Consider the following 27,342-nt stretch of genomic DNA (forward strand, 5'->3'; position numbering starts at 1 on the left):
TGTGCTTTCATTGTCAGACCCAGTGTTCATTGCAGCACTATTTACAATAGCTAGGACACAGAAGCAACCTAGATGTCCATCAGCAGATGAATGGATAAAGAAGTTGTGGTACATATACACCATGGAATATTACTCAGCTATAAGAAGGAATGCATTTGAGTCAGTTCTAATGAAGTGGATGAACCTAGAGCCTATTATACAGAGTGAAGTAAGTCAGAAGGAGAAAACCAAATACTGTATATTTAATGCATATATATGGAGTCTGATTAATCTATCTGCAGGGCAGAAAGAGATGAATACTGTATATTAACACATATATATGGAACTTAGAAAGATGGTACCAGTGGATGATTCTACATGCAGGGCAGCAAAGGAGACACAGATGTAAAGAACAGACATTTGGACTCAGTGGGAAAAGGAGAGGGTGGAGTGATTTGAGAGAATAGCATTAAAACATATACATTACCCTGTGTAAAAAAGATGTCCAGCATGAGTTTGATGCATGAAGCAGGGCAGCCAAAGCTGGTGTTCTGTGACGACCTGGAGGGATAGGGTGGGGAGGAATGTGCGAGGGAGGTTCAGGATGTGGGGGAAACATGTATACCTATGGCAAATTCATGTTGATGTGTGGCAGAAACCATCACAATATTGTAATTATCATCAAAATAAATGAATTTTTAAAATGGGAATAATATCTAAAAGAATCTAGAAAAAATATCACTTGCAAAGTGATCATAAATAGTAGCTTATTACATTGTTACTGTTAGAGTGTTTGGGGCTTCCTTGATGGCTCAGATGGTAAAGAATCTCCCTGAGTGCAGGAGACCCGGGTACGATCTCTGAGTCCTCAAGATCCCCTGATGAAGGAAATGGCAGCCCACTGCAGTATTCTTGCCTGGAAGATTCCATGGACCAAGGAGCCTGATGGGCTGCGGTCCATGGGGTCTCAAAGAGAGATGACTGAATTACTGAGCACACATACACACTGTATTAGAAGTTTATGATTTTATAGGGAATACAAATATGGGATTAAAGTATTGACAGAAGCATTAGCATGGTGCAAATATAGCAGAAAAAGCAGCATTCTCTTTGGGGGTTGAGAAATGAAGAATCAAGAAGCTTTCCTTGAAGGGCCTACATCATGATCTGGAATACACATATATAACGTGTGTGTAGTGTGTTTATGTATGTATAAACTGTATGTGTTTACTGCTTTGTGGTATAAAATGAATGTGTGTATGAAACACAGCAACCCATCAGTGTATCTAGTGCTCTCCAATATATTTTGTGTATTCAAATGTATAATATATATATTTTTTAAACTGGTTGTTAAAAGCCACTGGATTGATTTTTATAGCCTATGATTGCAGCCCATACTTTGGGAAAAGACAGCATTATTATTCACAATGAAAGATTTTGATCAGAAAAGTGACATGTAATTGTTTCCTTAAGGTCATTTTGACAAGCAGGTTTATTGTGAATGTCTAGATGAGAGATGATTTAAGCAAATTTAATTAAGGTGATATGAGAAGCCTAGTTAAGGCATTTTAGTTGCAGTGAAGAAGAAATAATGAAATGTTTGAAGAGGTAGAGTTGTTTAGCAGAAGTCCTGGACTGATCGACTGCATATTAAGAAGATAAATAAATAGATGTCAAATAACTCCTAGTTTTCTTACTAGTAAGATGTCCAAATGATTTTGCCACTAACCGAACTGTGATATGACAAAAGGGACAGTGTCAGTAAATAATTGTATATATGGTTATAGAGGTCAGTTGAGTTCTGACCTAGAGACACATAGAGATAGAAGGCTTTACAGATAGTAGTTTAATTAGGAGAATGGATGAAATTGCACAGTGAGGAATGTAGAATGAGAAAAAGAGCTATAAGGACAAACCCAGCAGAGTAGATTTTAAAAGAGTGAGTAAGGAGACAATAGATTCTGAAGGTATTTGAGAGGTAAAAATTTTAAAATAAAGATTTGCTGGCAAGAGAAACTGTCCTAGATTTTAAATGCCTAACTTTGCATATGTAGATTCTTTTGAAACCTCACCCATATTCAAGGACAAATTCAAAGTTCTTGATAACTAAATTAAAGGATATTATTTCATAAAAATACCCAACAAAGCATATGAAAAGATCTTCAATGTTATTAATCATCAGAGAAATGAGCATCAAAACCACAGTGAGATCTCACCTCATACCCATTAAGTAGGATGGCTGCTTTATTAAAAAAAAAAAAAATCCCCCAAAATAACAAGTGTACAAAAGAATGCGAACAAATTCCAGCCCTCATACACAGCTGGTTGGAGTATAAGATCGAACAGCCTTTGCAGAAGACAGTGTTGTGGTTCCTCAAGAAATGAAAAATAGAACTGCCATTTGATCCAGCAACCCTACTTCCGGATATACAAAAGAATTGAGAGTAGAGCTATTTTAGAGATATTTGCATACCCATGTTCATAGTAGCACTATTCATAATAGCTAAAAAGTGGAAGCAGCACATATGTCCATTGATGGATGAGGTTATGCATATATATAATGGAGAATTATTCACCCTTAAAAGGAAAGAAACCCTTCACATGCTACAACATGGGTGAACCTGAACACATTATACAGTGTGAAATGAGACAGTCACAAAAAGACAAACACTGTATGAATCCACTTACGTGAGGAACTGAAGTAGTCAAATTCATAGGAAAGCAAAGAACTGATTCCCGAGGGCTGCAGAGCAAGGGAAGAGGGAGTTACCGTTCAATGGATATAGAGTTTTGGTTTTGCAAAATAAAGTTTTGGAGATCTGTTTCACACAGTATGAATATACTTTATTGAATTGTACACTTAAAAATGGTTAAGATTGTAAACTGTTACGCATTTTTTCCATAAGTTTTCAAGAGATGTTATGTCTTAATACTAGTGTATACCACCTTAAGAAACCAAGCAACTGCAAAATCTTAAGTGATTGTGTAGAACAGTGCTGCTGTTATTGGATAAAGTGTTCTATGAATGTCAGCTAGGTCAAGTTGTTTGACAGTTACTATTCATATCATCTTTGTCCTTAGTCATTTTATACCTGCTTGTTCTCTCAATTCCTGAGAACGTCATTAGTCTCCAACTGTAATTATTGACTTGTCTATTTCTCCTTAATGTATTGTGAAGCTCTTTTGTTAGCTACATGCATGTTAATGTCTTCTTGGAGAATCAAGCCCCTTATCATTATATAATATTCCTTTTTATTCTTGATAATCTCCTTGTTTTTAATCCTACTTTGTTCAAAATTAATATAGCTACTACAGCTTTTTTTTGGTTCATGTTTGCGTGATGTATGTTTCTTCATCCTTTTACTTTTAACCTATTTAAGTCTTTATGTTTAAAAAATTCTTTCTGAAAGCATATAGATGTATCTAAAAAATAAGTTCCTATATTTTTTTACATTTTAGTTTATTGTATTGCATACTAAATAGTCTATACTTTTTAGAGTAGAGATTTTATAGTTTTTTTTTTGAAATTATTTTCAGTAGGCCTCTTGACACCATATAGTTAAACTTTAAAGCAAATTTTATACAATGAACTTACATTATCTACAAGTTCTGCCTTTTCTCATGCAAATCACTGTTCCAAATAATCTAACAAAATGCATGATTTTAAAAACTCCGTTTATATTTATCTCATGATTTTTAGAAGCAAGTTAAAAAGAGGAAACTTTTTCAAATTTCACTATTGAAATAAGTAATTCAGTTGCCACCAGAGCTGCTCATTCTTTTCCATTTCTAACTCTACAAGTTAAAAGGAAACCTTTAAACAGTTTGCCATACTTATAAAAGGTAGAAGGGCATTGAATCTAGAGACTGTTAATAAAATACAGAGGGAAAGATCTTTTAACTTCATCCCGTAATTAAATTTCATAATTAAATTATTAGATTGTCCTCCTTATAACAGGTGCATGAGTTTTAATATTTAAATGACTTATACATGGAAAGAAAGAAATTTCAAAGTGAAAGAAATTCCTGGGGTTTTTTTTGTGTGATAAACTTTAATTCTAGAATAAGAAACAGCTATTCAAGTTAAAATTAATGATTCTAATACATGTACATGAAAAACCCAGAACTGTATATCGTCACAGAAATGTTAATACTTATGGATGTATATCAGATTAGAGAGACAGAACTAGTTATTTTAAAAGGCTTTTTGAAGTTTTGTTTTTTCACTTTTATGTCTTTAATTCCTCTAGGATTTGTTTTTATGCATGGTATCAGATAGAGACCTAATTTCATATTTTTCAATGTGGACAAATAATTGCCCTGGTATTATTTGTGAAGCAGTTCATTCTCTCCCCACCAGTGTGAAACCCTGCCTCTGCCATATTCTGAGATAACAGTGGACAGATCTGTTTTCAGGACTCTGTAGTCTGTTCCATTGGCCGTGTACCTATCCCTGCATCAGTACCACACTGCCGTGGTTACTATCTTTATTCTTGTTGTCTAAAAAGGCCATATTCTTCACAAATGTTTTGGATATGCTTGACCTTTTTAATTCTTTCAGATAAATTTTAGTATCAGCCCATCAAATACAATTTTTAAAATTCTTTTGAGATTTTGATTGTGATTACACTGAATCAGTTAACCTCAACTGGAGGCAGCTTTGGCCCAGGGGATGTTTGACAATGTCTGTGGACATTTTTGATTCTCACAAAAGGAAAGGATTAATCTAATAGCATCTAGTGGGTAGAGTCCAGAGATAACGCTAAACACACTACACTGCACAGGACAATGCCAGCAACAAAGAATTATCTGGCTTAAAATGTCAGTGGTGCCAAGCTTGAGGAGCCCGCCACTAAATTTATGCAACTTGGGGATGACTGATACTTAAATTTTTGAGTATTTCAGTAAAAATATTTTCTTATAGCCAGCCTTCATGATAAACCATTTCTAATATGTCTGTAGATCTTTAAGTTTTCTATATGAAAATCCTTTCACCTTTAAATAAATTAATTTTGTACATTTACAAAAATAAAGCATGCTTTATTTAGTACACAAACAGACTAAAGTATAGTCTGTTTTCTTAAGTCACCAAATCCCATTGTTCACTCAGTTCAGTTTACAAAGGAGCCATTGTCATTTGTTTTGGTAAAGCAGCGTGGTTCACCCATTATGGTTACAATCTGTAAGTTCAAGTCTAATTGACTACAATGCTTCCCTGGTGGCTCAGAGGTTAAAGTGCCTGCCTCCAATGTGGGAGACCCAGGGATCGAACATCCCTGGGTCGGGAAGATTCCCTGGAGAAGGAAATGGTAACCCACTCCAGTATTCTTGCCTGGAAAATCCCATGGACGGAGAAGCCTGATAGGCTACAGTCCATTGGGTCGCAAAGAGTCGGACACGACTGAGCGACTTCACTTCACTTTTGTTTTGAATATAAGATGTAGAATTCAGCAGTTGATTTAAACTGTGTCATGAGCTGATTCACTGTCATATCTTTTGTGGGGGCACACTGAGTTGCCCTAAAGCAAGAAATCTGTAACTTGTGTCCTTTTTGAGCTTTATAATTATTGAATATTATGACTAAAGTGACAGGTCTCAAAGGTGTGCCCTGTGGGTACTTCCTGTTTCTGTGCAAGATTTCGCAAGGTTTTCATATGAGCCTCATTTTAATAAGATAAATGTAGCCATAAGCTTGACTTTGCATACCTCCTTTGAGGGAGTTTAGGACATACACCATTAAATTTAATGTATTATAATTTATCTTTGTAATTTAAAGGACCATGTCTATTTAATATAGACCTACCTTCAGGAAAAAAACAACTAAAGCAAGGAAAAATTAGAACTGATATAAGATCACTTTAAAGATGAGTCATTGTTACAACCTCACCACTGTACAGGTTCTTTCTGTTTCATTTCTGTTTTTATAAAAAGTAGTCTATGGCTAGGTCATCATGGTTTATTAAGTGTTTAAAACAAAATAATACAAAGATAGCTTTATTAAGATATAGTGCATATACCATACAGATCATGCATTTCAACTGTATAATTCCAGTGGTTTTTAGTGTGTTCAGTTTTGAAGCCACCACCATAATTAATACTAGAACATTTTCATCCCTCACAGAATTCAGTACCCATTAGGAGTGACTACCCATTTCCCTCGAACCTTACTCGCAGCTCTGGCAACCACCAGTCTCCTCACTATGTCTGTGGATTTGCATATTCTGAACATTTCATATACATGGAATCATACAATATGTGCTTTTCTATGGCTAGCTTCTTTCACTTAGCATAACATTTTCAAGGTTCTTTTTATGAAACTACATGCACCAACTTCGTCTCCCTTTATTGCTGTGTAATTTTCCATTGTATCCGTACACCATTTTCCATTCATCGACTGATGAGCATTTCCAGCATTTCTGTTGGTTGGCTTTGATAAAGTTTATGTGAATGTTCATAAATGGGCCCTTGTTTAAAAAGATTAGATTTTTGAAGTTCTAGTTTTACTCTCAAATATCATGTTTTATTACTTACAAATAATCTGATAGTAATCATTGTCTAGAATATGAAATTTTGTTTATAAAGTCTTTCAGTTTAAAGGCATGGAGATTGGTGGTGAATAGGTATTTGATCGCTCTGTTTTTAGTACACAAACTTAAGTTGACTCTGTTTGGAATTGCTTCTTACAAAACAGGTATTTGGTGCTTGAAAAACTGAAGAAAGAAGAAGCTGACCGAATTCATATATTCAGTTCTTTTTTCTATAAACGCCTTAATCAAAGGGAGAGGAGAAATCTTCATGAAACAACTAATCTATCGTAAGTCAAGCTTTTTGAAAATACTTTATAGATGTAGTAAGTCACTTAAGTTTAATGTAGGAAAAAAATCACTTGTTTATATTAAGGCAACTTTTTTTCCTTCTGTTCTCAATTAGCAAAATTTATATAGCTTATAATATTTAAAACCCAAAGAATACCTTGGATTCGTAAAGATTTTAGGTCTAATATGTCGATCAATATTTTCCAAATATATCTGAAAGTTTAAAAAAGGAAAATTACTTGAATCTTATTAAGTCTTGAAAATTACTAAATACCAATCGCTCTGTTTTACCTACCCTACATGTTCCATCTGTAGTATCTAACAGTGGAACCTGTGAATCTATAATATTAATAAGTTCTTTGGATAATAATTCTCAGACAAGGAAACAGTATTCTACATGTGAGCCCTGAGTTATTTATAATGTCTTTCCATATAGTGAGTGCATCCAGCTCTAATACTTGCTGGTAATTGGTTACAAGACACACAGAGTCCATTGTTGTTACCAGTGCTGTTAAGTGTCTTGAATCGATGGCTATTGTGTACGATATAAATAAATTTTCTACTGTTTCAGTGATACCTAATTTTGTATCTTAGAGTTTATGGTGAAAGAAAGAAAGTGAAAGTCACTCAGTAGTGTCCTACTCTTTGCAACCCATGGACTATGCAGTCCATGGAATTCTCCAGGCCAGAATACTGGAGTGGATAGTCTTTCCCTTCTCCAGGGGATCTTCCCAATCCAGGGATCAAACCCAGGTCTCCTGCATTGCAGGTGAATTCTTTACCAGCTGAGCCACCAGGGAAGCCCAAGAATCCTGGAATGGGTAGCCTATCCCTTCTCCAGGGGAACTTCCCAACCCAGGAATTGAACCAGGGTCTCCTGCATTGCAGGCAGATTCTTTACCAGCACAGCGATCAGGGAAGCCTGGAGTTGATGGTAGTGGTTGGTTTTGAACAGTGCTGATAATCTGTCCTGTTTTACCTACTGTAAAATAGTGCTCACTTTTCCTGCTCTCCTCACCTTAGTACTTATAAGTCACAGTCTGATACACACTCAATATTTTTGCTGAAACTAGTTCTGCAACAATAAGCACCCTAGTAAGTAATAGTAGGAATTAAAGAATCTCTTTCTCCCAGATTCAGTGATGGCCAGTTTCACATCTTCCCAGCTCCATCTCAGATATTTTGCTTCCTTTTCACATCTTGTTAAATCCTCTTATACAGCTGTTTGATCTGTTGAGATCTTAATAGCTATAATGAATGAACTGCTGCATATAGGCTGACAACACTGGAAACATTTCAGAAGCTTGATAGCTTTCCTCTTGTCTTACAGAATACAGCAGAAGCGACATGGAAGAGTAAAAACATGGACCCGGCATGTAGATATTTTTGAGAAGGATTTTATTTTTGTACCCCTTAATGAAGCGTGAGTAACAGTTTCCTTTATGTAAATGTGATGGCAATTTTTAGCAAATATGTTTATGAGGTGAATAATTCATCCAGTTTTAAACTTCTTTCTGAAACTTGTTGTATATGTTGATACTTATACTCCTTATTTTATGGAAATTAATATACTTTTTCGGTGAATCATGTAAGATATGGAATTTTACAAGTACTCAGTAAGAAATCTTCCTAATTTCATTTTATTCATCAGTGTAGAATAATGTCATCTTTTAAAAATGGTACTTGTGGTCTAGGAGACATCCTATAGAAAACACTACCTTGTACAGAATGGTGATTAGGTCACACAGAAGAATTTGGATTTTTAGTTTATAAAACACACTTTGACTCAACCAAAATGAAGAGAAGGTGGCTGGATTCACGTCATTTGCTCACTGAGAGCCATGTTTGCTACCTGGAGGTATCTCCTAAGTAACAGAGGTGGTAGACATTTTATGTCACTGTCACCCAGTGACTAGAGGGGCATAGACGCACGTTAGTATTATTATACAATTTGAACTTGAGAGTTTCTGTATTTCATTTTCCAACTGTCCTGCCCTCCAGCCAAAGACCTCCAGGAATACTCTTGTAATTGGGCAGCATGGGTTTAGTACTTGCATTAAGTGAGAACGTGTACCATGGCCAACCATGATTCCTCTAAATAAAAATGTGTTTGAAAGAAGCATTAACAGAATTTGGTCTTTGTTATGGTGGCTTGAGGGAAGGTCTAAGGAAGCAGTGGTTTGTTTGGATAAAGAACTCAGTCAGTCAGTCAGTTCAGTCGCCCAGTCGTGTCCGACTCTTTGCAACCCCATGCACTGAAAGACACCAGGCCTCCTGTTGATCACCAGCTCCCAGAGTTTACTCAACCTCATGTCCATTGAGTCAGTGATGCCAACCAACCATCTCATCCTCTGTCGTCCCATTGTCCTCCCACCTTCAATCTTCCCAACATCAGGGTCTTTCCCAGTGAGTCAGCTCTTTGCATCAGGTGGCCAAAGTACTGGAGTTTCAGCTTCAGCATCAGTCCTTCCAATGCATATTCAGGACTGATTTCCTTTAGGATGGACTGGTTGGATCTCCTTGCAGTCCAAGAACTCCCAAGAGTCTTCTCCAACACCACAGTTCAAAAGCATCAGTTCTTTGGTGCTCAGCCTTCTTTATAGTACAACTCTCACATCCTTACATGACTACTGGAAAAACCATAGCTTTGACTAGACAGACCTTTGTTGGTAAAGTAATGTCTCTGCTTTTTAATTGCTGTCTAGGTTGGTCATAACTTTTCTTCCAAGGAGTAAGCGTCTTTTTATTTCATGGCTGCAGTCACCATATGCAGTGATTTTGGAGCCCCCCAAAATAAAGTCTGTCACTGTTTTCATTGTTTCCCCATCTACTTGCCATGAAATGATGGGACCAGATGCCATGATCTTAGTTTTCTGAGTGTTGAGTTTTAAGCCAACTTTTTCACTCTCTTTCACTTTCATCAAGAGGCTTTTTATTTCCTCTTCACTTTCTGCCATAAGGGTGGTGTCATCTGCATATCTGAGGTTATTGATATTTCTCCCGGCAATCTTGATTCCAGCTTAAGCTTCCTCCAGCCCAGCATTTATCATGATGTACTCTGCATATAAGTTAAAATAAGCAAGCTGACAATATACAGCCTTGACGTATTCGTTTCCCTATTTGGAACCAGTCTGTTATGTCCAGTTCTAACTGTTGCTTCCTGATCTGCATACAGATTTTTCAAGAGGCAGGTCAGGTGGTCTGATAATTTTCCACAGTTTGTTGTGATCCACACAGTCAAAGGCTTTGGTATAGTCAATAAAGCAGAAGTAGATGTTTTTCTGGAACTCCCTTGCTTTCTCAATGATCCATCAGATGTTGGCAATTTGATCTCTTGTTCCTCTGCCTTTTCTAAGACCAGCTTGAACATCTGGAAGTTCACGATTCACGTACCATTGAAACCTAGCTTGGAGAATTTTGAGCATTTCTTTACTAGCATGTGAGATGAGTGCAATTGTGTGGTAGTTTGAGCATTCTTTGGCATTGCCTTTCTTTGGGATTGGAATGAAAACTGACCTTTTCCAGTCCTGTGGCCACTGCTGAGTTTTCCAAATTTGCTGGGATGTTGAGTGCAGCACTTTCACAGCATCATCTTTTAGGACTTGTAATAGCTCAACTGGAATTCCATCACCTCCACTAGCTTTGTTCATTATGATGCTTCCTAAGGCCCACTTGACTTTGCCTTCCAGGATGTCTGGCTCTAGGTGAGTGATCACACCATTGTGATTATCTGGGTTGTGAATATCTTTTTTGTACAGTTCTTCTGTTTATTCTTGCCATCTTTTCTTAATATCGTCTGCTTCTGTTAGGTCCATACAATTTCTGTCCTGTATTGAGCCCATCTTTGCATGAAATGTTCCCTTGGTTTCTCTAATTTTCTTGAAGAGATCTCTAGTCTTTCCTATTCTATTGTTTTGCTCTTTTTTTTTTGGCATTGATCACTGAGGATGGCTTTCTTATCTCTTCTTGCTATTCTTTGGAACTCTGCATTCAAATGGGTATATCTTTCCTTTTCTCCTTTGCCTTTTGCTTCTCTTTTTTTCACAGCTATCTGTAAGGCCTCCTCAGACAGCCATTTTGCCTTTTTCCATTTCTTTTTCGTGGGGATGTCTTGATCCTTGTCACCTGTACAGTGTCACGAACTTCCATGCATAGTTTTTCACGCACTGTCTATCAGATCTAATACATTGAATCTGTTAGTCACTTCCAGAGTATAATCGTAAGAGATTTGATTTAGGTCATACCTGAATGGTCTAGTGGTTTTCCCTACTTTCTTCAATTTAAGTCTGAATTTGGCAATAAGGAGTTCATGATCTGAGTCACAGTCAGCTCCTGGTCTTGTTTCTGCTGACTGTATATAGAGCTTCTCCATCTTTGGCTGCAAAGAATATAATCAGTCTGATTTCGGTATTGACCATCTGGTGATATCCATGTGTAGAGTCTTCTCTTTTGTTGTTGGATGAGTGTATTTGCCATGACCAGATCACCCTCTTGGCAAAACTGTTATTAGACTGCCCTGCTTCATTCTGTACTCCAAGGCCAAATTTGCCTGTTACTCCGGGTATCTCTTGACTTCTTACTTTTGCATTCCAGTCCCCCATAATGAAAAGGACATCTTTTTCCGGTATTAGTTCTAGAAGGTCTTGTAGGTCTTCATAGAACCGTTCAACTTCAGCTTCTTCAGCATTCCTGTTCAGGGCATAGACTTGGATTACTGTGATATTGAATGGTTTGCCTTAGTAACGAACAGAGATCATTCTGTCGTTTTTGAGATTGTATCCAAGTACTGCATTTCAGACTCTTTCGTTGACTATGATGGCTACTCCATTTCTTCTGAGGATTCTTGCCCACAATAGTGGATATAATGGTCATCTGAGTTAAATTCACCCAGTCCAGTCCATCTGATTTGTTTGTTGATTCCTAAATTGTGAATGTTCATCTTGCCAGCTCCTGTTTGACCACTTCCAATTTTCCTTGATTCGTGGACCTAACACTGCAGGTTCTCATGCAGCATTACTCTTATAGCTTCAGTGTTCACTTCCATCACCAATCACATCCACTACTGGGTGTTGTTTTTGTTTTAGCTGTGTCTCTTTATTCTTTCTGGAGTTATTTCTCCATTTATCTCCAGTAGCATACTGGGCACCTACAGACCTGGGGAGTTCATCTTTCAGTGTCCTATCTTTTTGCCTTTTCATACTGTTCATGGGGTTCTCAAGGCAAGAATACTGAAGTGGTTTGCCATTCCCTTCTCTAGTGGACCATGTTTTGTCAAAACTCTCCACCATGACCCATCTGTCCTGGGTGGCCCTACTGGGAATGGTTCATAGTTTCATTGAGTTAGACAAGGCTGTTGTCCATGTGATTAGATTGGTTAGTTTTCTGTGATTGTGGTTTTCAGTCTGTCTTCCCTCTGATGGAGAAGGATAATAGGGTTATGGAAGCTTCCTGATGGGAGAGACTGATTGAGGGGGAAACAGGGTTTTGTTCTGATGGGAGGGGCCATGCTCAGTAAATTTTTAGTCCTGTTTTCTGTTGCTGGCTGGGGCTGTGTTCCCTCCCGGTTATTTACCTGGGGCCAAACTCTGGTGAAGGTAATGATGATAATGGCCACCTCCTTCAGAAGGTCCCATGCTGGCCCTGCTACACTCAGTGCCCCGACCCTGCAGCAGGCCACCGCCAACCCACGCCTCCACCAGAGGCTCCTGGACACTCACGGGCAAGTCTGAGTCAGTCTCTTGTGGGGTCACTGCTCCCTTCTCCTGGGTCCTGGTATGCACAAGGTTCTGTTCGTGCCCTCCAAGAGTCTCTTTACCCTGTCCTGTATAAGTTCTGGTGGCTCTATGGTGGGGTTAATGGCGGCCTTCTCCACGGAGGGCTTATGCAATACCCAGGTCTACTGCACCCAGAGCCCCTGCCCCTGCGACAGGCCACTGCTTATCCGTTCCTCTGCAGGAGACACTGAAACACATCTCTGGGTCCTGGCGTACACAAGGTATGTTTGAGCCCTCTGAGCATTTTTGGTAGGTATGGAGTTTGATTCTAAAGGCGATTTCACCTACCATCTTGCTGAGGCTTCTCCTTTGCCCTTGGACATGGGTTATCTCCTCACAGCTGCTCCAGCGGCATACATTCACTCATTTAGCAAAAAGATATTTGGTATTTTGAAGGGTTGCACTTTGACCTTATATTTGTGTCTGCTAAGACATTATGAAATGACCTTGCTTTGTCTCATTTTTATCATGGTTGCAGAGTAACTTTGTCTGAGGTTGGTGTTCTGTAAGATTTTTAATGTCTAATAAGCCTATCTGTGCCAAGCTAGCTTCTGAATGTGCTCTTTTTCTCACTATAAAAAACATTTACCCTGTAGTATAGTCAGATTCTTTTTATTTAAAATCATGCCTTAATTATAACACCTATTATGATCTCTAGCCCAGCCAAAGATAGGTAGACTAGGTTAAAACATTGGTTACGACTATAAAGCCCAACCTCTTCAAAATGATTTGAGTCAAACATAGTATCATAGTATCAATAAAATTTAAAGCTAAGTTTAAAACTAATCTTTATAATTTCTTTCTTCACCTCAAAATTAGATTTCTTGACATTAATTTGTCATATCAAGTAGCACATGAGCTGCCCACTTGGTAAAAGGGAGGGATATACATGGGAAACCATTTGTCAGAAATTAATTATAAAAATTTAAAAATATAATTTGAGGCATATGTAATTTAGTAGTAGAGGCACATCCTTAGTCATGGAATCTGATGTGGACGGACGCTGTGTTTAGTGCTTTGTGTCATCTTGGTTGTCTTGGTGAAAGGTAGCGAGTGAATTAGTTGTGTTCTGCAGGAGAACTGTGCTGTTTGTAGATGGAAGAATAACTTCCAGATCATGAGGGCGTTTTTATAAAGAGATAAAACTAATCAGATAGGCTGCCCTGTATTCGGCATTTATTTTAATTTTCCTGGTGGTGGTGAAGCTAAAAGTTGATAAGCTATTTGTTAAAAATTGTTGTAATTGACAAGGAACACAAATTTGATGTTTGGATCTAATCCAAACATCAGATTAAACTAAGTGAAATTGCCTGTTTTAGCCATGTCTCCCACTAATGGCTTAAGGTCAAGATATCTGCCATTAAAAGGGATCATAAAAGCAAAACTCTGGCTCTTAGAGGTTGAAAGTGAGGTCAAATGTATCCGGTTCAGCTTTCTCTTTACAGCTAGGTGAAGGAAGATTTTTTTCCCCCAAATTATTAGATAAGGCAACAGAAAAACTGGCTCATCCATATTGTCGTAGCTGAAAAATGTTTATAACTGTGACAGACTTCGGTTTCAGCTGTAGGTTGAGAATCACTGTGTTATACCATGTTTAATCAATTTTTAAAGCACATATTTTCACTTTATAGCCTTTCTGAAGTTGAGATGTGGCTTAGTGTCAGCTGTGTCTTTGAGCTGATGAAGTGAGGAAGGTGGTGTGCACTCTTCTCCCAGCCTGGCCTGACCTAAGTCCATAGGGTCCTGAGGGTTGATAATTAAGAGGAGAGAAGCATTTCTCCATCTGGATCTTCAATACTGAGGATGAAGGCAGCCTCTGTGAACTTTTCTACTTACTGTGTCTAGTGAAGAGACATGCAGTGCTTCTTAGTATTACCTTGGGGAAATTTAATATTTTACAGAAATAGAATATGCAATAACTTTTGTCTGGGTCAACATTCATTTTTCATACAGCAAATATCTACTGAACTCCATACTCTATGACAGATATTGTGCTCAGCTAATAAATTATCCGACATCTTTAGCCTGTTTATTGGAATGGGTTGCCATTCCCTTCTCCAGGGAATCTTCCCAACCCAGGGATCAAACCTGGGTTTCATGCATTACAGGCAGATTGTTTACTGTCTGAGCCACCAGGGAAGACCCTTTCACATAACATGGTGCCTAGCAAATAGTAAACCCTGAATAAAATTAATTAGATTAATGAATATTAGCCACTTTTAGCTGTATAGCTTCTTACTCATAGCTTATATCCTGCTGTCATGAACTATGATGATACCTGAATTCAGCTCTAGCTGGAATCATATTGATACTTCTGTACTGATAATTAGACTAGATACATTATTTCAATTTAGTGTATTTTATTTCAGTAGAGTATGAGACAAGAATAATATTTTCAGTATTAAGAAATCTTTACGTTATTAATATAGCCTAATAAGTGTTATTAGTACTTATTAATACCTAATATTAATACTTAATAATACCTAGTTAATATTAACCAAGCTTCCCTGATAGATTGGTTGGCAAAGAATCTGCCTGCAGTACAGGAGACTCCGGTTCGATTCCTGGGTCTGGAAGATCCACTGGAGAAGGGATAGGCTACCCACTCCAGTATTCTTGGGCTTCCCTGGAGACCTAGATTCGATCCCTGGGTTGGAAAGATCCCCTGAAGAAGGGAAAGGCTACCCACTCAGGCATTCTGGCCTGGAGAATTCCATGGACTGTATAGTTCATGCGGTCGTAGAGTCAGACACAACTGAGCACTCACTCACTCACCTTATTAATAAGAAAAACACGGATGAAAAGTTTTAAAAAACTATTATGTACAATATTTAGAAAATGTTCAAACTTATAAAGTCTGATTAGTTAGACTGCTGAAGATATTTTAATGTTGCTGGTTTTTTACCCTTGGCATAAATAAAACAAAGGAAAGGTAAATGGGAATGATGAATTGCAGTGATGTAATTTACATTTTGTTAAATTGCCTGGAAAACGATGAATTTTTCATTCCAAAAGCAAGAAAATGTTCAAAGGATTGTTTGCAAAAGTGAATGCAGGCTAGGTAATTCTGACAAAAATTATGTTATTTTTGAATAGACATTATGCTCTGTTAATGAATCAGTGAGTCTTCAAACAAGGAGATTAATTTAAGAATTGAAAAAATTGGGCATTCTTAATAAATTTGTTTATAGAAGCTTTAGAAAAAATATTTTAATATTTATTGCCAAATATAATAAACTTTTCTAGTAATATATTCAGTAGTTTCATTTGTTTTTTACAGTGCACACTGGTTTTTGGCCGTTGTTTGTTTCCCTGGTTTGGAAAAACCAAAGTATGAACCTAATCCTCATTACCATGAAAATACAGTCACGCAAAAAAGTTCACCTGTAGAGGACAGTTGTGTTTCTTCTCCTTCAGCCAGTGAAATGGACAGTTGTTCACAAAACTCTGCTGCCAAGCCTGTAATTAAGAAGATGTTACACAGAAAGCATTGCGTAGCTGTAATTGAGTCAAATAATGAACAGGAAGAAAGTGACCCTCGTTGCCGGAGAAACATAAGCAGTGTGAGATGTAGTCTGAAAAAAATCAATCATACTGCAAGTGAAAATGAAGACTCGAATAAAGGAGAACCCGCATGCCAGAAACTTGCTGATAGGACTGAAAGTGAGAATGGCCTACAGAATGAATATTTAAGTTCTATGCACCATACAGGTATGTTACTAAATGTTTCAAAAAAATCAAAAAATTCAGAATAAGTTGGATTTTTTAGAAATAGGAGTAAAATTTCAGGGTGCACTTTTTCTTAAAGTCAGGTTTATTGTATAATTTACTTACAGTAACATTCACTCATAAATATATGAGCTCAGTGAGCTTTGGTAAATATATATAGTCCTGTAATCATTACAGCAATTGAGATTTAGAACTTGCCATTACTCAAAACAATTCTCTTGTGCCCCCTTGATAATGAGTCTCCTTCCCTCATCCTTACAAAGAGTGCAGTTTTAAAATTAAAGTACAAGGTCTGCATTTTCCATTTGTAGGAACTTGGGCTTGTTTTTATTTCATAGGAAATTTACTTATTCAGCATAAACAGTAGTTGCACAATCTTAGATCTATAAGGCAAACTAGTTTGATCTTCTCAATTTACAGATGGGCAAATTGAGATCAAGAGGCAAAAAATTAAAGCTTTTTCCTCCAAATAGTTGTTGACATTCAAATTAAAGGTTAGTTCCTGTTCCTCACTCTCTTTCATGGTTTTCCGTGGAAAGAAGGGCACTGGTCCAACCTCTGCTTTTTCATTTCCCTTCAGTTCTAATAAATTGTTTCTTTCCTTGAATCAGGTCCATATTACTAGCACTTATTCTAGAAATCTAAGGTATCTCTTCAAATACTTAAATTTTTTATCAAGTCAACTGCAGAATTTCCACTTCAACCTCAAAGTAAAATAGTCCACTTCATGAACTATAGTATGCTATATATATAAGATAGCAAACTTAATAAACTATGAATAGATTTAATACACTCTCTTTGGAGGAAAAAACTCAGTATAAGACATAGAAGAAATTATGTGACCTCAGAAAGAACCTATCAAAAGTTGTGAATGCTGAGCATACTTCGGGTACTTCTACCAGCCTGTTATTTTAGTAAATCAGAAAGCTGTTGCTACATTCTTTCAGAAATATTTTTTGTTTGACATGCTCAGCTGCATAAAGCTGATATTAGGCCTATGGATATTGGTCTTTGTGCCTTTTAGCGGGTATAAGAGAAGAGGCAAAAGGGGGGAATTTAGCAGATAAAGCAAAAAAGTGCAGCAAAACCAAGCAGATAAATGCAGTTGACCCTTGAACAGCATGGGATTTAGGGGTGCTGACCCTCTGACAGTCAAAATCCACCTCTGACTTTATCATCAGCCATTTATGTCATACCACAGTTCTACACCCACAGATTCACATCCCTGGATTCAGCCAGCCTCGGATTGTCCAGTACTGTGCTAACCTCTTTCTTGGGTGGAAAAAAAATCCTTGTGTAAGTGGACCAGTGCAGTTCAAACCTGTGCTGTTCAAGGGTTAACAGTACTTATTTTTATTGCTCACTTTCTAATATATTTCATCAGGGAAGAAATGGAATGTAGAAAGGCAAAATAGGTAGTCACCAAGTCACTGTAATTTTTTTTCAGTTTTAGTATTTTAATACTTGAATAGAAGAAAAAAGTAATAAAAGGCATTGAATAGCTACATTAATTACCATTTTGCTACACTGAAAGCATTGCTTAGATGGGCACTCTGAAGATTAAGCCTTCAAGGCAGTGTGCACAGTTTGTGTGCCTTTGAACAAAGTCCTGCCAATTAGTACATGAGAAGATGCTGGATATCATTAGTCATGAAGGAACTATAAATCAAAACCACAAGCCTATAGAGTGGATTAATGGCTGCTTAAGCCTTTTTATCGGAGAAGGCAATGGCAACCCACTCCAGTACTCTTGCCTGGAAAATCCCATGGACGGAGGAGCCTTGTAGGCTGTAGTCCATGGGGTCACCAAGAGTCGGACACTTACTGAGCGACTTCACTTTCACTTTTCACTTTCATGTATTGGAGAAGGAAATGGCAACCTGCTCCAGTGTTCTTGCCTGGAGAATCCCAGGGACGGCGGAGCCTGGTGGGCTGCCATCTGTGGGGTCGCACAGAGTCGGACACGACTGAAGCGACTTAGCAGCAGCAGCAGCAAGCCTTTTTATAGAGCATGGCTAGAATTAGAAAGTCAGATGCCAACAGGTGTTGATGAGAATGTGGGGAAACTGAAAACTTCATATATTATTAATGTAGGAAGGTAAAATGCTACAGCTTGCTTTGGAAAACAGTTTGACAGTTTCTTAAGATGTTAGACGCAAAGTTATAATATGATCCAGCAGTTCCACTCCTAGATAAATACCCGAGAGAAATAAAAACATATGTCCACACAAAAACTTGGGTATGAACAATTATAGCAGCATTATTCACAACAGCCAAAAGGTAGAAACAACCCAGATGTTCATCAACTGATAGTTGGATAATGAAAACATGATATATCTATTTAATGGAATATTATGAGGACATAAAAAGAAATGAAGTAGTGATACATGTTACAACATGATTGAAACTGAGAACATGTTAAGTTGAAGTAGTCACAGAAGACCACATATTAATGTGATTCTATTTGTATTAAATCTCCCAAACATGGTTGCTTAAGGGTGCTTGGGGATTGGAGAGGAATATGGGGAAAAGGGAGTGATAGTAAAGAGTTTAGAGGTTTTGTTTTTGCTTGTTTGTTTTGAAATTTGAAACATTTTGAAAATGTTTTAAAATTGACTCTGGTGATGGTTGCACACAGTATGTGTAAGTATACAAAACCCACTGAATTGTACACTTTAAGGGGGTGAGTTGTATGGCATGTGATTGTATCTCTAGAGAACATTTTTTAAGTTCCTTTTTGATCAATAATTTCATATAGTTTTATATGAATTCAAGTTAAAAAATGAATTAAAATGCATGACTTAGAGCAATGAGACAAAGCCTTAGGGCTTCCTTCATCTACACCAACCCCAGAAATTCCTAGTGGCCCTTTCCTACAAGTTAGTGTTCTACTTGAGAAGTAACTGGTTAAATTTGAGTATATGTCCCAGTGAATCCTTTAGTTTGCCCTTTCAGTATCTGTTTATTCTTCTTTGAAAAATTATAGTTTGTGCTTTGGTTTTTCGCTTTTTTTTGTTTGTTTGTTTTTTTGTTTTTTTGTTTTTAGTATGTAACTATATCAATTATCCTTGAAGGTAATTAATTTAACATTATTATGTGTGATACACTGGTGTTTTTCTATCCTTTTTTAATGTTTATCTTAATTCAGTGATGATAATGTCCCACAGTTCTCTAGAATGGGTTTGTATTTTTTTTAAGGAATGAAGTCTCATTTTTCATCAGATGTTTTCGAGGTCTCACTCACCCAAAAGAACATTGAATAGCCTCAGAGAGGATGGTTTAAGCAGTCTATGCTATATAAAATTATGACATCAAAATTTAAGAAGAGCTTGTAAAAATTTTTTGTGATTATCATTTGTATCTAATTGATCTATTTCTGTTTGGTTTGATAGTTGACAGGGCTTAAATGAAGCATTTTAGGTAGTTTAAACATAATTTAACCACTGAACACATATAGTCACCAGTGACTTCAATGTAGGTTGACATGCTACAGCAAATAAATAGAATTGTATCTTGACACAGGGATTAGGTTTTTAAGATCAACTGTAGGAAAGTAATAATGTGTGTTATTATTACTTTGATTTGCTGCTTTTTCAGTTGGGCACCATTTGAAATAGTTGTCTTGTGATGTATGGTATCAATACATGAAAAATATGTTTAAATTCTAGAATCACACTTGGTTTGGCATCTTCAGATGATCTCACTATGTGAGAACCTCAGGAACTGGGACTGGTTGTGAGAATAGCTGATTGAGTTACTGCCACTCAATTTATACTAGAGCATTTGTTTACTGAACGAAATAATTGAAGAAATTGACTATACTATTTACTTTTCTCTCTTTTTTACAGTGCACATGTGTTTTCATTTGTATAAATTCATGTTTATATGACACAATTTCTGGGTAAAAGGTATAGTTAGGAATATTTTGATTCTAAAACAACTTGATTGTAATTACTAATTCTGAATTACCTAAGGATTTAGACAGATTTTACTTAAATATAGGTATTTTAGCTTCAAAACATTAAAATACAAATTTTTAAAAAGATAAATTGTAAAGGTTATTCTTTGCATAATAAAAGGATTAATCATAGGGCTTTATTATTTTAAATAGTATTTTTTATCACAACATTTAAACTTAATATATGTTAAATATATCTTTTCAGGAGCACTTTTATCCTGCTATCTTCCCATCTTGTCTTGCTTAATAATGTTAGCATTCTTAATGCTCTTTTAATAATTTGTACTAAAATAAGTTAAATCCTATCTAAAATACCTTGAAGTCATGCTTTTAAAAAACTTGGAAATGGTATGCTCTATAGTAAACAATATTTGTATATTTGGCATCAAAGTTCCTGACTCAGTTTTCATTATTTCTTGTAAGTCTTCTCTTTCTTTAACCTTAATCATTGATTTTTAAGGATTTGGATTCTTAAAAGAGACTTTTAAAATAATTCATTTCAGATATTTCTGTGAGTCATTTATTTTCATACTACCAGCATCTACATTGGCTTGTGTTGTTTTATTTTATTGAAAATCTTATGAATATAACCAAACATGAAGGAAAAGTGCGCCAAGTTGAAGAGCTTACCCATAACTACTAATATTATCATTATTTTCATTTTTGTATTTTTAAAAAATTTTTTGTGCAAAAGCAAGCCCATCTTACTATGTTTTAATCATGTTTTTTAATTTGTACAATTTTCTGTATTTTCACAATTTTAATTTCTCACATGTACACAGTATTTCATTTTAGGTTCTATATTTGCTGAGTATTCCTGTTATTGAACAATTATTTTCAAACCATTGTAGCTTCTATTATTAAAGATATCTAGCATACCTAGCACAAAACCTTTATTTATAGACATGTATTTAAATATATATAAATTTTAATAATACAATTGATACCTAGTTTTTTAATGTTTAATGAATTTTAGAGTCTGAGTAGTAGAAACAGCTCTGTAAACAGTATGAAAATCCAGGTTTTTTTAAAAGTAACTTATTTTGTATTTGTGATATTACATGCTAAGACAAATTTTATATTTGTAATTACTATATAATTGCTAGCATTAATTTTAAGATCATATGCTATTAAGTTATGTGCATATTCTTTTTAAGAATTGTGTAATATTTCTTATTGATACAGATGGTTTAAGCAAAATAAGACTAAACTACAGTGATGAATCAGCTGAAGGTAGTAAAATGCTTGAAGATGAACTCATTGACTTCTCAGAAGATCAGGATAACCAGGTGAAACTTAATGCTTAGCAAGGAGTTCCAGTATTTTATATCATTAAAAGTTTTTCTTTGGACTCCTTTGCAGTTCCCTCGGGATTGAGTGACATAGAACATTTTCTAAAGTCTGGTCATCTATTTAGAGATATATTTTTTACATATTTACCACAAGGGTTTTTATCCTCAGTAGTGCTATTTCATTATTAGTTACTTAGATTTTATAGTTGCAGTACTAACTGTAGGCTGTCTTTTATAGGATGATAGCAGTGATGATGGACTCCTTGCTGACGACAACTGCAGTTCAGAAATAGGACAGTGGCATTTAAAGCCTACTCTCTGTAAACAGTAAGCGTTGACTGTACATCTTGTAAACCACCTGGTGACTTTTATTCACATACTCTCTTAGAATAAAATATTAACCATACTGTTTTAATTGAAACAAGTACTTAAGCAAAAATCACAAAGGATTTCAGAATCAGTGAGGAAAACCTGGGTCATGCCTACTAATGTCAAGATTGAGTTGGGGAGAATGGAAATCATTTCAGTTCTCCAGTTGCCCACTTTCCATCTCTGTGCAAGTGCATACATAGAAAGCCTCTATTCCTTTTGGATATGTAGTGATTTGAAGCAGGAAAGGACAAAGAATTTTCATTCAGATTCAGGTCGGTAACATGGGGATTGGAGTTTACACTAGCTCCATAGCCACTGTGTGAAGGCTGTGGAGTGACTCAGGACAGTCCTAAGAGGCGTGTTCCAGGGAACCTCACATTGAGAGTGAGTCTGTTTTGGTTCTCAGAAGTACATGTTCTGAGATCTCTCCAGGGTCTCCTGACTTCAGGGATAAAGTACCTATTTCTAGACTTAATCTCTTCTTGACTTTTTGTAGGAAATCTCATCTGAAATTCTAGTAACAGCATTTGAAAAGCAAACGTCAGTATAAAGGAAAACATAGAGACCTAGAGCAGTTAAAATATTTTCTCCAAATCCCATAAAATGTTAGCCAGGAAGAACCTAGGTCTTTAATCATTTCAGGACTTTCTGTACTACATTAAACTTGCTCACATACTTAGGTTTAAGAACAAAATTTTGAAAGTAAAGTGTTTTTTTATAGTAAGTGTTCTAAAGTGGAATCTTGCCCCAAACAGTGGATTCTAAGCTAATTCTTTTATGTGAAGATTACCTGTTTAGTTATTTAAAATATCAGTAGATTTTTTTAAATGGGATTATCTTTCTTCTGAACAAGGAATGTTCAAATTTTCAGAATTGTTTTGATTTTGTACTAAATTTTGAAGTATTTTTAGGAACTAGCTATGGAACTTTGGTGAAATGTATTCATAACTTAGGTATGGCCAAATTATTACTCTATAATTCAGTATTTAATATAATCATGGGTAGTTAAGTATTATTAGGGTGTTTTTGCCTAAAAGGTTTATCCCCTCCTCCATTTTATTGTTAATGTACATCTTTCTGTGCCTTTTAAACATTAATAAAATATTAATATTTGGTCATTTTATTTCAGACCTTGTATCTTACTGATGGACTCACTTAGAGGCCCTTCTCGGTCAAATGTTGTCAAAATTCTAAGAGAGTAAGTTCAAAACTCTACCTGTATTTTGTATTCTGGTGAGGATGAGGAAGTATGTATATTTATATGTATGTATGTGTTCTTACTATATACGTATCATTGCAGGTATTTAGAGGTGGAATGGGAAGTTAAAAAAGGAAGCAAAAGAAGTTTTTCCAAAGATGTTATGAAAGGCTCTAATCCAAAAGTACCACAGCAAAACAACTTCAGTGACTGTGGCGTATATGTATTGCAGTATGTAGAGAGCTTTTTCGAGGTGAGTTTCAGTTGGTTGGATCTGACTTAATAAATAGTGAAATGGTATTTTTGATCTTACGTTAGTGTAAAAGACAGAATAATCAAATATTTTGGAGAGACTGAAAACTGCTGTTTCAGAAATTATTCCAGGGAACAAAAACTCATAAATCAGAGAATATTTAAGGTTTAAACAAGACTGAACTCCATGTAATCCGAATCCAGTCACTTCTATCACTGACCAGCTCTTCCTCTCCACTGGCTCTTTTGGCCGTCAAGAAATCTCTGCCATGATTCAGACCCTATCTTTTTACCTTCTTTTCTCCCCTTCACAAATGTATTTCTGGACACATATTTATATTCATTGTCTTCATTTCCACAAATCCTACTTGCTTCTCAAATCTGTGTAATCTGGCTTGACCCTCCCCCTTACACAGGAATTGTTGCTGACCTCCCGGCACCATTGACACTGCCGAGCATTCCTTCCTCGTAACACTCTTCGTTTGACTTTACCGTGCATACCTGTCTTGGGTATTCTTACAGTTTATCTTGACTTCTTCTTTACCCACCAGCCATTGTGCCATAAGTTCTGTGAATTCCATCACTCAGTGTCACACATGCTGAGTTCTTTAACCCTGCGACCACTTTCTCAGTTCAGTTCACTAGCATCACTATTCCACAGTGCTGTACCAACCTCTGACTAAGCCTCCTTTTTTTAAAAAATTTATTTCTTTTAATTGGAGGCTAATTACAGTATGGTAGTCGTTTTGCCATACATTGACATGAATCCGCCATGGGTGTACATGTGTCCCCCATCCTGAACCTCCCTCCCACCTTCCTCCCCATCCCATCCCTCTGGGTCAACCCAGTGCACCAGCCCCAAGCACCCTGCCTCATGCATCGAACCTGGACTGGCGATTCATTTCACATATGATAATTTACATGTTTCAATGCCATTCTCACAAATAATTACGCTCTCGCCTTGTCCCACAGAGTCCGAAAGACTGTTACAGAACTGTTATATATCTGTGTCTCTTTTGCTGTCTTGCATACAGGGTCATCGTTACCATCTTTCTAAATTCCATATATATGCGTTTAGTATACTGTCTTAAATTTTTTCTTAATGTATTCATTTTTAATTGGAGGATAATTGCTTTAGACAGTCCAGCTCCCTGTGTTGTGCAGCAGCCTCCCACTAGCCATCTGTTTGGTACACGGTAGTGTATACATCAGTGCCACTTGCTCCGTTCATCTCACCCTGTCCTTCCCCTGCTGTGTCCCCAAGTCTGTTCTCTACGTCTGCATTTCTAGTCTTCCCTGCAGACAGATTCATCGGATCCCATATACATGCATTGGATATACGGTATTTGTTTTTCTTCTTCTGCCTTCCTTCACTCTGTATGATAAGCTCTAGGTTCATCCACCTCAGTTCAACTGACTAAAATTTACTGCTTTTTATGGCGAACATTCCATTGTGTATATGTACCACAACTTGTTTATCCATTCATCTCTCGATGGACATCTAGGCTGCTTCCATGTCCTGGCTGTTGTAAATAGTGCTACAGTGAACATTGGGGTACATGTGTCCTTTTGAACTATGGTTTTCTCAGGGAATATGCCCAGTAGTGGGATTACTGGGTCATGTGGTCGTTTTACTCCTCGTTTTTTTAGGAAATCTCCATACTGTTCTCCATGGTGGTTGTATCAGCTTACATTCCCACCAGCAGTGCACGAGGGCTCCCGTTTCTCTACATCCTCTCCAGCATTTACTGTTTGTAGATGTTTTGGTGATGGCCATTCTGACTGGTGTGACGTGATGTCTCATTTTAGTTTTAATCTGCATTTCCGGAATAGTGAATGACGTCGAGCATCTTTTCCTGTGTGTGTTGGCCATCTATCTGTCTTCTTTGGAGAAATGTCTGTGTAGGTCTTCTGCCCAGTTTTTGATTAGGTTGTTTGTTTTTCTGATACTGAAATGCATGAGTTGCTTGTATATTTTGGAGGTTAATCTTTTGTCAGTTTGCAGTTTTCTCTCATTCTGAGGGCTGTCTTTTCATTTTGTTTATAATTTCCTTTGCTTTGCAAATGCTTTTGAGTCCCATTTGTTTGTTTTTATTTCCATTACTCTGGGAGGTGGGTCAAAGGGGATCTTGCTTTGATTTATGTCAAAGAGCACGGTGCCTATGTTTTCCTCTTAAGAGTTTTATAGTTTTTGCCCTTACATTTTTTTTTTTTTTTTTACATTTTGTTCTTTAAACCATTTTGAATTTATTTTTGGATATGATGTTAGAAAGTGTTCTCATTTCATTCTTTTACATGTAGCTTGCTGGGCCTCTTGCTGTGTTTTTTTCACAGTTGTTTGCTCAAAACCCAAACTTAATCATGTTACTTTCCTGCTTTAAATCTTATAATGGCTTCCTGTTGCTCTTGAGTTAAAAGACTGGAATCCTTCACATGACCTGCATGCTCTAACTCCTGTTCTAGCTTCTAGCCTTCTTTCTACCCTTCTCACTCCAGCATTCTGTGTACCATCTACCTGAATGTCATTTCAGGCTCTCATATTCTTTCTTGCCTCCAGACATTGATACCTATTTGCCTCCCTGGAGTATTCTTCCCTGTTGCTTCCATCATTCCTTATTTGACTAATTCCTACTCATTCTTTAGATCTCAGCATAAACATCACTTTTTGATACTGTGCTATGCCCTTAGGTATGTATTCTCATAGGACTCTCTGCTTCTCCTGTCTTAGTACCTGTCACATCCATTGTTTTAATTGTTGAGTTATCTGTCTAGACTGGGGCCAGCAGTCCTTTTCATAAGGGGCCAGGTCATAAATATTTTAGGTTCTGTGGCCATACAGTCTCTGCTCTCCATTTTGCTGTTGTGCATGAAAGAAAAAGCATCCGTAGACAGCATGTAGATGAGTTACTGTGGTGATGTTCCAATAAGGCTTTATTTACAAAAACAGGCAATAGGCAGAATTTGATCCACTGGCTGTAGTTTGCTCACCCTTGATCTGTAAGTAGAAATTGTCTTACATCTCCAGTGCCTAGCAAAATGCCTGGAATGTTACTGATTTTTTTTCATTTCTACTCTGGAATGCTTTTGTCATTGAAACTAAAATATTACTTATTATAATTTTCTGATGTGCATTTAATATTTTTATTCTCAGAATCCAATTCTCAATTTTGAATTACCTATGAATCTGGCAAACTGGTTTCCTCCCCCAAGAATGAGAACAAAAAGAGAAGAAATCCGAAACATAATTCTGAAGCTACAGGAAGATCAGAGCAAAGAGAAAAAGAAGCATAAGGACACTTACTCAACAGAAACGTCTTTAGGTGAAGGAGCAGAACAATATATCAATAGCATCTCAGATTGACCATTTCTGATGCTTGTGGGTATTGCCTTCAGAAACTGAGTGACTTTAAACTTTGGGTATAGACAGTAAAGAACTGAAATGCTCACTACTCAGAGTGATTTGGAAATGTTAATGATTGTATAAATGTCATATAATTAATTTCCAATGGAGTATGTATTAAGTAAAAGTCTGTAAATATGTTAATGAGGCCAATTTTTCCAGCATTTATAATTATTTTTTTCACTTTAGGAAGCTTTTGTTATGTATTTTCTGTTAATAGTACTTAAAACTGCAACTTCTAAACACAAATAAATAAATAAAAAGAAAATATTTATAGGAGGAAATGATTAATTTGATATTCTTTAGTGAAATTAAATTCTTTAGTGGGTGTGATATTTTTCATGGGAATATTCGAGTATCTATGATGATCTTTTCACTTTTGCATTTGTTTTAAAATAAAATGTAAAAATAAGATTAAATTGAAGGCATTTTGAACAAGAAAGACATCTTCATATGCTTGTATAGCAGGAAAAAATAACAGGTTTTTTTAACCCAGATACTTCCTTGTGTTTGGAGAACTTGGCCCCAAAAGTATAATAAATATTTATAATTTTACTCAATTATTTAAGGAGA

General features: G+C 36.4%; 1 protein-coding gene across 8 annotated transcripts in view; it reads left to right on the plus strand.

Moving 5' to 3' along the window:
* The window catches only part of SENP6 (SUMO specific peptidase 6), a 131,536-nt gene extending 104,499 nt beyond the window's left edge, over nucleotides 1-27,037 (plus strand). For all 8 annotated transcript variants that reach the window (XM_027972290.3, XM_042253153.2, XM_027972291.3 and 5 more), the window contains 8 exons: nucleotides 6,671-6,793; nucleotides 8,125-8,217; nucleotides 15,849-16,279; nucleotides 21,441-21,544; nucleotides 21,786-21,874; nucleotides 23,049-23,117; nucleotides 23,220-23,370; nucleotides 26,521-27,037. In XM_027972290.3, the coding sequence (XP_027828091.1) occupies nucleotides 6,671-6,793; nucleotides 8,125-8,217; nucleotides 15,849-16,279; nucleotides 21,441-21,544; nucleotides 21,786-21,874; nucleotides 23,049-23,117; nucleotides 23,220-23,370; nucleotides 26,521-26,730 (1,270 nt within the window). In that variant the 3' untranslated portion in view covers nucleotides 26,731-27,037. The remainder of the gene's footprint in view (nucleotides 1-6,670; nucleotides 6,794-8,124; nucleotides 8,218-15,848; nucleotides 16,280-21,440; nucleotides 21,545-21,785; nucleotides 21,875-23,048; nucleotides 23,118-23,219; nucleotides 23,371-26,520) is intronic.
* Nucleotides 27,038-27,342: the final 305 nt, after the last annotated feature.

This window comes from Ovis aries, chromosome 8 (assembly GCF_016772045.2).
Source record: "Ovis aries strain OAR_USU_Benz2616 breed Rambouillet chromosome 8, ARS-UI_Ramb_v3.0, whole genome shotgun sequence".
In the NCBI taxonomy this organism is placed as follows: Eukaryota; Metazoa; Chordata; class Mammalia; order Artiodactyla; family Bovidae; genus Ovis; species Ovis aries.